We start from the raw sequence: 13,748 nt of genomic DNA on the forward strand, positions 1-13,748 counted from the left end.
AATCACCTCTCATGAATAGCTAATAGCACTGGGTACACCCAACTGAAAATATTAATGTGAAGCATTAACTAGTCATTTAGCCCAAACTCAATTAAACTCTATCATAACTATCAGGATTGGCTTTAAATTGCTCCTATGATCTCTCAGGAGCAATTAAGAGAAGGCAATTAACATTGGCCTCACCATTGACATTCCCATTCCACGAATGAATAGAAAAAAAACAAATTAGGATTGTTTTGCACATGGTTACCAATAGCTGAACTATTAACAACACCAGGGTTAATCATGAAGTTTTTTTGCTGACTTTTGAAGTATAATTGCAACCTGACGTGTTAGAATTTTCCAGTATTACATTACTTGAGAAAGGGGGGAGCGGCGGCGGGGAGGATGGATGATTGGTAGGGGGGGGAGGGGGAGGAGAGAGGGGGGGGGGAGGGGGAGGGGAGAGCGAGGGGGGGGGGGGGGGAGGGGGAGGAGCGAGGGGGGGGGAGGGGGAGGGGGGAGAGCGAGGGGGCGCTGGGGAGGGGAGGGGGGAGAGCGAGGGGGGGGGGGGAGGGGGAAGGGGAGTGCGCAGAGCGAGGGGGGGGGGGAGGGGGAGGGGGCAGAGGGGGGCGGTGGAGGGGGAGGGGAGGGGGAGGGAGACGGCGGAGGGGATGGGTGAGAGCGAGGGGAGGGGAGGGAGGGGGGGGAGGGGGGGGGGAGGGGTGGGGGGGGGGCCTGGGTGCGGGAGCCAGAATGAGCCCGAGGGTGGGGCCGGGGCGGTGGAGCCAGCGGGGAGCCAGAGGGTGGGAGGGGCGGGGAGCCAGAGGGTGGGGAGGGGCGGGGAGCCAGAGGGTGGGGAGGGGCGGTGGGGAGCCAGAGGGTGGGGAGGGGCGGGGAGCCCGACGAGGGTGGGGAGAGGGCGGTGGAGGCAGAGTGGTGGGGAGGGCGGAGGGGAGCCAGAGGCGTGGCAGAGGGCGGGGAGCCAGAGGGTGGGGGGGGCGGGGAGCCAGAGGGTGGGAGGGGCGGGGAGCCAGAGGAGTGGGCGAGGGTGCGGGCGAGCACACGAGGGTGGGCAGCGGTGCGTGGGAGCCAGAGGGTGGGAGGGTGTGGGGGGGGGGAAGCCAGAGGGTGGGAGGGCTGGGTGGTAGGAGGGGGGCCATGGGGGGTGGGGGGGAGAGGAGGGGAGCCAGAGGGGGGGGGGGGGGGGGAGGGGACGCCAGAGGGGGGGGGGGGGAGGGAAGCCAGAGGGGGGGGGGGAGGGAGCCAGAGAGGGGGGGGGGGAGGGGAAGCCAGAGAGGGGGGGGGAGGGGAGCCAGAGGGGGGGGGGGGAGGGGAAGGGGAGGGGAGCCAGAGGCCGGGGGGGGGGGGGCGGGGAGCCAGAGGGGGGGGGAGAGCCAGAGGGGGGGGGGGGGGAGCCAGAGGGGGGGGGGGGGAGGAGCCAGAGGGGGGGGGGGAGGAGCCAGAGGGGGGGGGGGAGGGAGGGGAGCCAGCGGGTGAAGAGAGCCAGAGTGGGGGGGAGCAAGAGGGGGGGAGGGGAGCAAGAGGGGGGGGGGGGGAGGGGAGCAAGAGGAGGGGAGGGGAGGGGAGCAAGAGGGGGGGAGGAGAGGGGAGCCAGAGGAAACAGTGGGAATGTGGCATTGAGATTGATGATCATTCATGATCTACTCTATCAGGTAGAGTACGCTTTAGGGGCTGAATGGCCTACTCCTGCTCCTAACAACTTTCATTCATATAGCATCTTAAGTATTTCAACTGTAACCATAACAGTGTGAGGGGGGCACTCACACACGTTATAGAAAAGGAAATGCTTGGGCTGGCTTTCAGAAATTTTCCACACTGTGAAATTTGAAGTGAGATGGCAAATGACCTATTTCTGCAGCAGTCAGTAGCTGTGATCGAGAGGGGTCGACAGAAAAACAGGATGTCCTGACCCGCTCCTCCCAACCTGCCCATTTTGTGACTCCCAATATTTGAATAGAATTAGGTAGAATGGTGGATCAGCAAAGAGCACCCCTGCCTCTGTGCCAGAGACTCGGGATTCAAGTCCCACCCAGGACGTGATGAACAATAAAGGTGCTTTCATAACACAAGCCCAACACACTCCAATGGCAGGCGTGGGAGGGATCCGTGGGCATCCATGTGATGGTTAGTTGGGGCCTCTCCAACTACATCCACAGCTCCAGACTACAACATGTATGTCATAGAGTTTACCAGCATGGAAATAAGGCCCATCGGCCCATCATATCTGCATCAGCAACACATCTACTCCAATCCCATTCTCCAGCACTTGCTCCGTAACCTTGTATGCGATGGTGTTTCAAATGCACATCTAAATGCTTCTTTAAATGTTGAGGGTTCCTGCCTCTCCTGCCCTTTCAGGCAGCAAGTTCCAGATTCTCACCACCCTCTGGGTAAAACGTTTTTTCCCCACAACCCCCCCCCCCCTAACCCTCCTGCCCCTTATCTTAAATCTATGCCCCTGGTTATTGACCCCTCTACTGAGGGCAAAAGCTTCTCCCTATCTATGTCCCTCAATTTTGTACACCTCAATCAGGTTCCCCCCTCAGCCTTCTTTGCTCGGAGGAAAACAACCCCCTCTGGACACCCTATTATTAAAAGGATATTAAACTAGAAAGAGTGCAGAAAAGAATTACTCGGATGCTACCTGGATTTGACAGCTTGATTTATAAGGAGAGGCTGGATAGACTGGGACTTTTCCCCCCTGGAACGTAGGAGGCTTCGGGGTGATCTTAGAGGTCTATAACATAACGAGGGGCATGGATAAGATAGATAGTCAACATCGTTTCCCAAAGGTTGAGGGAGTCTAAAACAAGGGGGCATAGGTTTAAGATGAAAGGGGAGATATACAAAAGGATCCAGAGGGGCAATCTTTTCCACAGAGGGTGGCGAGTGTCTGGAACAAGCTGCCAGAGGCAGCAGTAGACACGGGTAAAGTTTTGTCTTTAAAAAAACATTTTGGCAGTTATATGGGCAAGATGGCTGGACAGGGATCTGGGCAAGATGGCTGGACAGGGATCTGGGCAAGATGGCTGGACAGGGATCTGGGCAAGATGGCTGGACAGGGATCTGGGCAAGATGGCTGGACAGGGATCTGGGCAAGATGGCTGGACAGGGATCTGGGCAAGATGGCTGGACAGGGATCTGGGCAAGATGGCTGGACAGGGATCTGGGCAAGATGGCTGGACAGGGATCTGGGCAAGATGGCTGGACAGGGATCTGGGCAAGATGGCTGGACAGGGATCTGGGCAAGATGGCTGGACAGGGATCTGGGCAAGATGGCTGGACAGGGATCTGGGCAAGATGGCTGGACAGGGATCTGGGCAAGATGGCTGGACAGGGATCTGGGCAAGATGGCTGGACAGGGATCTGGGCAAGATGGCTGGACAGGGATCTGGGCAAGATGGCTGGACAGGGATCTGGGCAAGATGGCTAGACAGGAATCTGGGCAAGATGGCTAGAAAGGGGACAGCACAGTGGCACAGTGGTTAGCATTGCTGCCTCACTTTGCCAGGGTCCAAGGTTCGATCCCGGCTCTGGGTCACTGTCCGTCTGGAGTTTGCACATTCTACCCCTGTTTGCGTGGGTTTCGTCCCCACAACCCAAAGATGTGGAGACTAAGTGGACTGGCCACGCTAAATTGCCCCATAATTGGAAAACTTAAATCGGGTACACTATACTTATAAAAAGATGCAGATGAAGTGATCTGGGTAAGATAGATATAAAGGGATATGGGCCAAATGCAGGTAATTGGAACTAGCTTAGTGGTAACAACTGGACGGCATGGACAAGTTGGGCCGAAGGGCCTGTTTCCATGCTGTAAACCTCCGTGACTCTAACTGGCCTTTCTTCATAGCTGAAACGCTCTAGCAGAGGCAACAGGCTGGTGAATCTCGTCTACACCCTCTCTAATGCAGTCACTTCCTTCCTTTCATATGGTGACCAGAACTGCACGCAATACTCCATCTGTGGCCTAAAGAGCATTTGAAACAGCTCCATTGTAAAAAGAACCCATGGCACTATCTTGAAGAGCAGCTGGAGGAAGGTTACTCCCACTGTCCCAGCCAATGCTTCAGGCCCCAACAAGCACGAACACACACCCTCAAAGAAAAAATCTGTTCATTATCACTACTGTTTGAGAGAGCTTGCTGTGTATACATTCCCACATCACAACAGTGACCACACTTCAAAAAAGTACTTCAGTAGTTGCAAAGTACTTCGAGACATCTGGTGAGTTTTGAAAAATGCCTTTTGCACCAAAGTAAGTGAGATACATAAAACGAAGTAAATTTAAGGTTGAAAGGAGTGAATAAAAACGTACCTGCAGGGCAGTAACAACATGGCAAGGATTTAGTAAATAAATAAGGGTTTTGGTAGCACACTTGAATCCGATCTCCAAGCCAAAAGTCAAGCATAGGGCAGCCTGCAGGAGGTTTTTGCCCAGAGTCTCCTGTGACAATGCTCCTGGCGTCCAGTGCTGCAGAAAGCCCCCCTTTCGGATCTTCCTGTAGGAGAGCACGATTTGCAGCAGGGAGAGGCTGATCATGAGGACAGTCTCCAGGGCGCGCTGAGTGTGGGAGAGGAAGGCGGCGCACTCCTCCCCGCCGTTGCCGGTGATGTTGGGGTCCACTCCACCGTAAATGGTGTCCAAGGTGAAGCCGCCCAGCTCCGAGATGCTCATTCTTCAGTCTGAACAAACAAACAGCAGGGGGCGGGGAGGAAACACACACACACACCAGCGCAGGCAGAGAAACTTCCTTCACATCCAAATCCGGACCACAGACAAAACCCACCAGCAGGACAAAATGAAACCTTCTTTTCAAGCTGTTTCGAGAGATTATCTCCCCAGGCTGGCTTTCATCACAAACTCAAACCGATTCCTTGCAATGCTGCTGGTCCTCTGTAAGATACTTTAAAGTGATGCCAACCTATCTCCTTCACAAACAGCAGGCTGTCCCCAAAAACCGAGACAGCAACAAAGACTATTTTTAAAATAGAGGTTAACAGGATTTTTAGTCTTTCAATTACTCCCCTTTCGTTCCAAATCATTTGGAGACCATTCGACTCAGCTTTATGATCCAAAAATAAAAGTCATTATATCTTCTCATTAAATTTCCAAATCACTTGTTTCCTGTCCCCGGTGAGGTTTCAGTCTGTTCTCAGCTGGAGGCAGGGATTGGAGAGGGAGTTGCTGGGGTTGGGTCAGGCGAGGCTCCACCTGGATTGCTGTCCACCCGCCAGCTGGCAAAAGTTTCCCCTAAAGATGAATGTCAGCTCTCGCCGCTGCTTCTCCCTCACTTCTGGAGCTGCTTCCTGACTCGCTGGCCCGCCCCTCTGACTCACCCAGAGACGGAACCTCCCTGTCCTACCCCTCACCTGACAGCCTGCACCTGGAACCCTGCACCAGCCAATCAATCACCTAGAACCCTGCATCAGCCAATCACCTAGAACCCTGCATCAGCCAATAACCTGGAACCCTGCATCAGCCAATAACCTGGAACCCCTGCACCAGCCAATCACCTGGAACCCCTGCACCAGCCAATCACATGGAACCCTGCACCAGCCAATCACCTAGAACCCTGCATCAGCCAATAACCTGGAACCCCTGCACCAGCCAATCACCTAGAACCCTGCATCAGCCAATAACCTGGAACCCCTGCACCAGCCAATCACCGGGAACCCCTACAGCAGCCAATCACCTGGAAACTCTGCACCAGCCAATCACCTGGAACCCCTACACGAGCCAATCACCTGGAACCCCTACACGAGCCAATCACCTGGAATCCCTGCACCAGCCAATCATCTAGAAACTCTGCACCAGCCAATCACCTGGAAACTCTACACCTTGAGCCCTAAAACAGCCAATCCCCTGGAGTCCTACACCATCCAATCACCTTGAGCTCTACACCAACCAATCACCTTGAGCTCTACACCAACCAATCACCTTGAGCCCTACACCAGCCAATTCCCTGATTAACCCTACACCAGCCAATCACCTTGGCCCTACACCAGTCAATCACCTGGAACTCCTGCACCAGCCAATCACATGGAAACTTTGCACCAGCCAATCACCTGGAAACCCTGCACCAGCCAATCACCTGGAAACTCTACACCAGCCAATCACCTTGAGCCCTACAACAGCCAATCCCCTGATTACATAGAATTTACAGTGCAGAAAGAGGTCATTCGGCCCATCGAGTCTGCACCGGCTCCTGGAAAGAGCACCCTACCCAAGGTTAACATCTCCACCCTATCCCCATAACCCAGTAACCCCACCCAACACTAAGGGCAATTTTGGACACTAAGGGCAATTTATCATGGCCAATCCACCTAACCTGCACATCTTTGGACTGTGGGAGGAAACCGGAGCACCTGAAGGAAACCCACGCACACACGGGGAGGATGTGCAGACTCCACACAGACAGTGACCCAAGCCGGAATCGTACCTGGGACCCTGGAGCTGTGAAGCGATTGTGCTATCCACAATGCTACCGTGCTGCCCTTATGAAAATCGCTTATTGTCACGAGTAGGCTTCAATTAAGTTACTGTGAAAAGCCCCTAGTCGCCACATTCCGGCACCTGGTCCGGGGAGGCTGGTACTGGAATCGAACCGTGCTGCTGGCCTGCTTTAAAAGCCAGCGATTTAGCCCAGTGAGCTAAACCAGCCCCTTTTTTTTTTCTTTTTGTTTTAAGCCTACAACATCCAATCACCTTGGAAATGAAAATGAATGAAAAATGAAAATCGCTTATTGTCACGAGTAGGCTGGAGGAAACCCACGCACACACCGGGAGGATGTGCAGACTCCACACAGACAGTGACCCAAGCCGGAATCGTACCTGGGACCCCGGAGCTGTGAAGCGATTGTGCTATCCACAATGCTACCGTGCTGCCCTTATGAAAATCACTTATTGTCACGAGTAGGCTTCAATTAAGTTACTGTGAAAAGCCCCTAGTCGCCACATTCCGGCACCTGTCCGGGGAGGCTGGTACGGGAATCGAACCGTGCTGCTGGCCTGCTTTAAAAGCCAGCGATTTAGCCCAGTGAGCTAAACCAGCCCCTTTTTTTTTCTTTTTGTTTTAAGTCTACACCATCCAATCACCTTGAAAATGTAAATGAATGAAAAATGAAAATCGCTTATTGTCACGAGTAGGCTCAATGAAGTTACTGTGACAAGCACCTAGTCGCCACATTCCGGCGCCTGTCCGGGGAGGCTGGTACGGGAATCGAACCGTGCTGCTGGCCTGCTTTAAAAGCCAGCGACTTAGCCCAGTGAGCTAAACCAGCCCTTGAGCTCTACACCAACCAATCACCTTGAGCCCTACACCAACCAATCCCCTGATTAACCCTACACCACCCAATCACCTTGAGCTCTACACCAACCAATCACCTTGAGCCCTACACCAGCCAATCCCCTGATTAACTCTACACCAGCCAATCACCTTGAGCCCTACACCAGCCAATTCCCTGATTATCCCTACACCATCCAATCACCTTTGCCCTAAACCAGACAATCCCCTGGAATCCTATACCAGTCAATTAACTACAGCCAGCCATCTGCTGTTCACCTGGAATCCTTCACCCACCAATCAACTTCAGTCACTCACCTGGAGCCATGTCCCCAGTCAATCACCTGAATCCCCGTCACAGCCAATCAACTGCCTGAAGTCCTTAAGTCACAATGCCTTACCTTTCATATAAAGACACTTCCTAAAGCTTACCTATTTGACCAAGCTTCTGGCCATTGTGGCCACAAATGGGACTCTAGGATGGTGTGTTGCCTCCCTGGTGTTGGACCCTGGATGTCTCTAAATAACTACAGGGAATCCTGAAACTGGAGGGCAAACAGACAGATGCACTAGTGATAATTTACTGAAATTCACTAGACTCTGGGGTGGTCCCGGTGGATTGGAAATTAGCAAACGTGACGCCACTGTTTAAAAAAGGAGGTAGGCAGAAAGCAGGAAATTATAGGCCAGTGAGTTTAACTTCGGTAATAGGGAAGATGCTGGAATCTATCATCAAGGAAGAAATTGCGAGGCATCTGGATAGAAATTGTCCCATTGGGCAGACGCAGCATGGGTTCGTAAAAGGCAGGTCGTGCCTAACTAATTTAGTGGAATTTTTTGAGGACATTACCAGTGCAGTAGATAACGGGGAGCCGATGGATGTGGTATATCTGGATTTCCAGAAAGCCTTTGACAAGGTGCCACACAAAAGGTTGCTGCATAAGATAAAGATGCATGGCATTAAGGGTAAAGTAGTAGCATGGAGAGAGGATTGGTTAATTAATAGAAAGCAAAGAGTTGGGATAAATGGGTGTTTCTCTGGTTGGCAATCAGTAGCTAGTGGTGTCCCTCAGGGATCCGTGTTGGGCCCACAATTGTTCACAATTTACATTGATGATTTGGAGTTGGGGACCAAGGGCAATGTGTCCAAGTTTGCAGATGACACTAAGATGAGTGGTAAAGCAAAAAGTGCAGAGGATACTGGAAGTCTGCAGAGGGATTTGGATAGGTTAAGTGAATGGGCTCGGGTCTGGCAGATGGAATACAATGTTGACAAATGTGAGGTTATCCATTTTGGTAGGAATAACAGCAAACGGGATTATTATTTAAACGATAAAATATTAAAGCATGCCGCTATTCAGAGAGACTTGGGTGTGCTAGTGCATGAGTCACAGAAGGTTGGTTTACAAGTGCAACAGGTGATTAAGAAGGCAAATGGAATTTTGTCCTTCATTGCTAGAGGGATGGAGTTTAAGACTAGGGAGGTTATGTTGCAATTGTATAAGGTGTTAGTGCGGCCACACCTGGAGTATTGTGTTCAGTTTTGGTCTCCTTACTTGAGAAAGGACGTACTGGCGCTGGAGGGTGTGCAGAGGAGATTCACTAGGTTAATCCCAGAGCTGAAGGGGTTGGATTATGAGGAGAGATTGAGTAGACTGGGACTGTACTCGTTGGAATTTAGAAGGATGAGGGGGGATCTTATAGAAACATTTAAAATTATGAAGGGAATAGATAGGATAGATGCGGGCAGGTTGTTTCCACTGGCGGGTGACAGCAGAACTAGGGGGCATAGCCTCAAAATAAGGGGAAGTAGATTTAGGACTGAGTTTAGGAGGAACTTCTTCACCCAAAGGGTTGTGAATCTATGGAATTCCTTGCCCAGTGAAGCAGTTGAGGCTCCTTCATTACATGTTTTTAAGGTAAAGATAGATAGTTTTTTGAAGAATAAAGGGATTAAGGGTTATGGTGTTCGGGCCGGAAAGTGGAGCTGAGTCCACAAAAGATCAGCCATGATCTAATTGAATGGCGGAGCAGGCTCGAGGGGCCAGGTGGCCTACTCCCGCTCCTAGTTCTTATGTTCTTATGTCATTGTCCACATTGGAATGAATTACATAGGCAGGAAGAGGGAAGAGGTCTTGCAAAGCCAATTCAGGGAGTTAAGTTAGGACCTAAAAAGCAGGACTTCTAGGATAGTAATCTCAGGATTACTCCCGGTGCCACGTGCTAGTGAGGCTTGGGAACAGGGAGATAGTACAGTTGAACACGTATCTAAAGAGCTGGTGTAGGAGGGAGGGCTTTAGATAAATGGATCACTGGGATGTCTTCTCGGGAAGGTGGGACCTGTAAAAGAAGGGTGGTTGCACATGAACTGGAGGAGCACCGATATGCCGGCCAGGAGGTTTACTAGTGCTGTTCGAAAGGGTTTAAACTAGTGTGGAAGAGGGGTGGGAACCTGAACAGTAGGCCGGTAAAGTAGAGACTGGGGGAAAAAGTGAGACTGAGATAAACCTGGCGCAGAGTAAGAACAAAGCCGCAGGGCTCAGCGGCACTGGAGGCCTGGAGTGCGTTTGCTTCAATGCAAGAAGTATAACAGATGAACTGAGAGCCTGGATTACTGCATGGAACTATGATGTAATTTCAATTACTGGGACAGGATTGGCAGCTTAACATTCCGGGAAATTGTTGTTTTAGACGGGATAGAAGGGGAAACAAAATAAGTGGGGCAGTTGCATTGCTGATTAGGGAGCAGATCACAGCTGTGTTGAGGAAGGACACATTGGAGGGATCTTGTAGTGAAGCATTATGGATGGAGCTAGGAATAAGAAGGGTGAAATCACAATGTTGGGAGTGTACTATAGACCACCCAATAGCCTGCAGGAGACAGAGGAGCAGTTGTGTTGTCAGGTACTGAAAAGGTGTGAAAAAAGCAGGTAGTTGTGAGGGTGACTTTAACTTCCCCAATTAGACTGGAAATCCCTTCCAGCCAGTGGCTTGGATGGAGGGCAATTTGTTAGATGTGTCCAGGAGGGCTTTTTGATACAGTATGTTGACAAAAGTGATAAAAGCATGACAGAGGGTCAAATGGTGGGATGGGATGGGATGGGGGGGGGGGGGGGGGGGGTGGAGAGCAAAGGTTCATTCATCAAGTCAACGGTTAAGCCAACAGGATAATAAAGAGTCTGTTCCCTTGTCAATTAGCTGCAGGATGGCAAATGCATCTGGAGGATGGGTCATTAGTTCCTAAGATTTAGGAGCAGAATTGGGCCATTCGGCCCACTGAATCTGCTCTGCCATTCTATCATGTTCCTCATCTGCTACCTACAATGCTACAGACCAAGAGCTGGATTGTGACCAATGGTGGGTGTATGGAGGTGGGGCTAATCATGTGATGAAATTGCACAGAGTCGTCAACCTTTCTGTCATGTGACTACAAGTTTTAAAAATAGCCAAGGGGCCAGGTGAACACTGTGTGCATTTATTACAGTTCATTTGTAAGTACATCTATACTTCCTTTCAGTATTTTGTTACTTTTCATGCCTAAGACAAAACATACTTTGACATAACTTCCCATGTTTCACTTTGAACAATGGCATCAGTTCTGATGTAATTTTTAAAGTAGCAATTTGCTTACCGTTATTTCCACACAGAGCTAGCAGAGACTCAATGGGCCAAATCCCCGGCTTTATGCTGGAAATGGCTCTCAGGTTGTGTTCAAAAATAAAACCGGTCCTCATTAGACATTCATTGCATGCAGAACAGAAGGGTCTGTGAACATTGGGATGAACTTTGTGTGTTGAGAAAGGAAAGGGTTATTCTAAAAGGGTGGGTGTGATTAGGAGGAACGTCGAGAAAGGAAGAGCCTGCATTTCACATCACACCTTTTAAATCCTCAGGACATCCCAAATCACTTCACAGCCGGCTAGGTTTTTGTTTAGAGGTGTTATAATGTGGGAAATGTTGAGGCCAATTTGGGCACAGCAAGCTCCCAGAAGCATTAATGTCACAAATGTCCAGTTAATCTGTTATTTAGTGATATTGGCTAAAAGACTGCCAAGGGTTCCCTATGTCTACCCAGGATGGTGCCCCTGGCTCTCAGCCAGTGGGTGCATGAGCCTGGACTGTGTGCTTAGAGAGATAACTTATTCGTAATTCATTCATTTATCATCCTCCAATAATAATATCCTCTCCCTCAAACAATGAATGTGTGTTAGGATATGGTTCTATTGATACACACATGCTCTATTATCTCATCGAGATAAAAGCCTGGCCTATGAATTGCCTTGTGATGATCAATCAAGAGGACAACAAAATACTATTGCCAAGTCCTATCCTTACCAAGAAATGACTGGCTTCCAGTAGGTGAGCACTGGATTGCGATCAGGCAAGGGAATGGAGACTGATTTCCTCCCTCTCCATAGCCCAGGGCTCCCAGAACCAGGCTCTGTAATGCCGTCCCAACAGAGAACAGCTAACACCTGACAATGGAAGAGATTGAACCTGCAACCTTGCTGGTCTTTAGGGTTGAGTCCCAAACCAGAGACTGTACTAAGAGTGGCATGGTAGCACAGTGGTTACCACTGTTGCTTCAAAGCACCAAAGTCCCAGGTTTGATTTCCGGCTTGCGGAGTCTGCATGTTCTCCCCGTGTCTGTGTGGGTTTCCTCCGGTTTCCTCCCACAAGTTGCGAAAGACGTGCTGTTAGGTGAATTGAACATTCTGAATTCTCCCTCAGTGTACCCGAACAGGCGCCGGACTGTGGCGATGAGGGGATTTTCACAGTAACTTCATTGCAGTGTTAATGTAAGCCTACATGTGACAATAATAAAGATGATTATTATTTGCCCAGTCCACCATCAGAAGTCAAATAAACCATTCTACATGTCTTAATTCTCTGACCCCCCCCCCCCCCCCCCCCAGCCGGGTTGGAGATTCGCCAGGGGTGGCGGCGTGAATCCCGCCCCGCCACTCCAACACCGGCTGCCGAATTCACCGGTACTGGTTTTTCGGCGGGAGCAGGGATCGCGCTGCGCCGGTCGGGGGCCGTTGGCAGTGGCCCTCCGGTGATTCTCCGGGCCCCGATGGGCCGAGCGGCCGCCCATTTTCGGCTTGACCCGCCGGCGTGGATTAGACAAGTTCCATACCGGCGGAACCTGGCTTTGAGGGCGGCTTGCAGAATCCTCGGGGGGGGGGGGGGGGGGGGGGGCCATGGTGACCTGGCCAGCAATCGAGGCCCACCGATCTGCGGGCGGGCCTGTGCCATGGGGGCACACTTTCCCTCTGCGTCGGCCTGTGTAAGGCTCCGTGATGGCCAGTGCGGAGAAGAAACCCCCTGCGCATGAGCAGGAATCACGCCAGATGTTCTGCACATGTGACAGAACACGCTGGCACTCCTGCGCATCCGCCAACCTGCGCCGGCTTGCAGAGGCCCTTCAGCGCCGGTTAGCGTGGCGCCAACCCCTCCAGCACCAGCCTAGGAGGTGTGGAGGATTCCGCACCTTCCGGGCGGCCCGACGCTGGAGTGGTTCACACCGCTCTTTGGTGCCGGTACGGTCCGCCCTGCCGATTGAGGGAGAATCCCGCCCATGGCATTAATATACTGCCTTCCACCACCTCGGGTTGTCCCAAAAGGCCTTATCGTTAACTAAGTACTTTAAAAATGTTTACAATACCACAGCAAGGTCCCACAAACACCAATGTGAAAATGACCAGATAACGGTGGAATAGGACATGTAGGAGGAACATAAATGAGATGGAGTGACTTGCTGGAACATCTGTAACACACTCGACAAGTGTTCTTTTGAGGCAAAACAATTCAGGCAGCACCTATAACACGCGAGCAATGCATAATGCGTTTCCCATTCTCGTCCAATTTCACCCATATTGTTGGTGTTTTTATTCTTTGTCTTTAATGGGATGTGGGCCTTGTTGACAAGACCAGTGTTTGTTTCCCATCCCTAAATGCCCTTGAACAGAGTAGGTCACTAGGCCATTTCAAAGTCAAATTCCGCCACATTATTGTGGACCTGGAGTCACATGTAGACCAGGTAAGGGTGGCAGATTTCCTCCCCTAAAGGACATTAATGTATTAGATGGGTTTTTACAATAATCGATGATAGTTTCCTTGGCACCATTACTGAGACCAGCTTCACAATCCAGATTTATCAATGAAATTTATATTCCACCAGTTGCTGTGAGGGGATTTGAACCCATGTCCTCCCTCCCATGATTGGAAAGAGTTAATGTTCCCCAGTGGTTAAGTTAGAATTGGAGCTTTAATTGTTTAATAGACCACACTTGTACATAAAATGGGATACAGGTGGCATTGTGGTGTTGGAGATGTGATTGTAGAAAGCAATAAAATTGGAGTTAAAGAAGTTAAGACTTGTTTTCTTGTTCTTATCACAAAAAATATCACCAGAGCTTAACATCCCCTTCATGGATGACTGTTGGCCAGGATGAG

General features: G+C 50.9%; 1 protein-coding gene across 1 annotated transcript in view; it reads right to left on the reverse strand.

Annotated features, from left to right (window-relative positions):
- LOC119977535 (transmembrane protein 164-like) overlaps positions 1-5,333 on the reverse strand; it is a 44,804-nt gene extending 39,471 nt beyond the window's left edge. Inside the window, exon 1 of the mRNA XM_038818581.1 lies at positions 4,322-5,333. Within this exon, the coding sequence (XP_038674509.1) occupies positions 4,322-4,681 (360 nt within the window). The 5' untranslated portion in view covers positions 4,682-5,333. The remainder of the gene's footprint in view (positions 1-4,321) is intronic.
- Between the last annotated feature and the right edge of the window lie 8,415 nt (positions 5,334-13,748).

The sequence above is a fragment of the Scyliorhinus canicula genome, chromosome 14 (genome assembly GCF_902713615.1).
Source record: "Scyliorhinus canicula chromosome 14, sScyCan1.1, whole genome shotgun sequence".
NCBI lineage: Eukaryota > Metazoa > Chordata > Chondrichthyes > Carcharhiniformes > Scyliorhinidae > Scyliorhinus > Scyliorhinus canicula.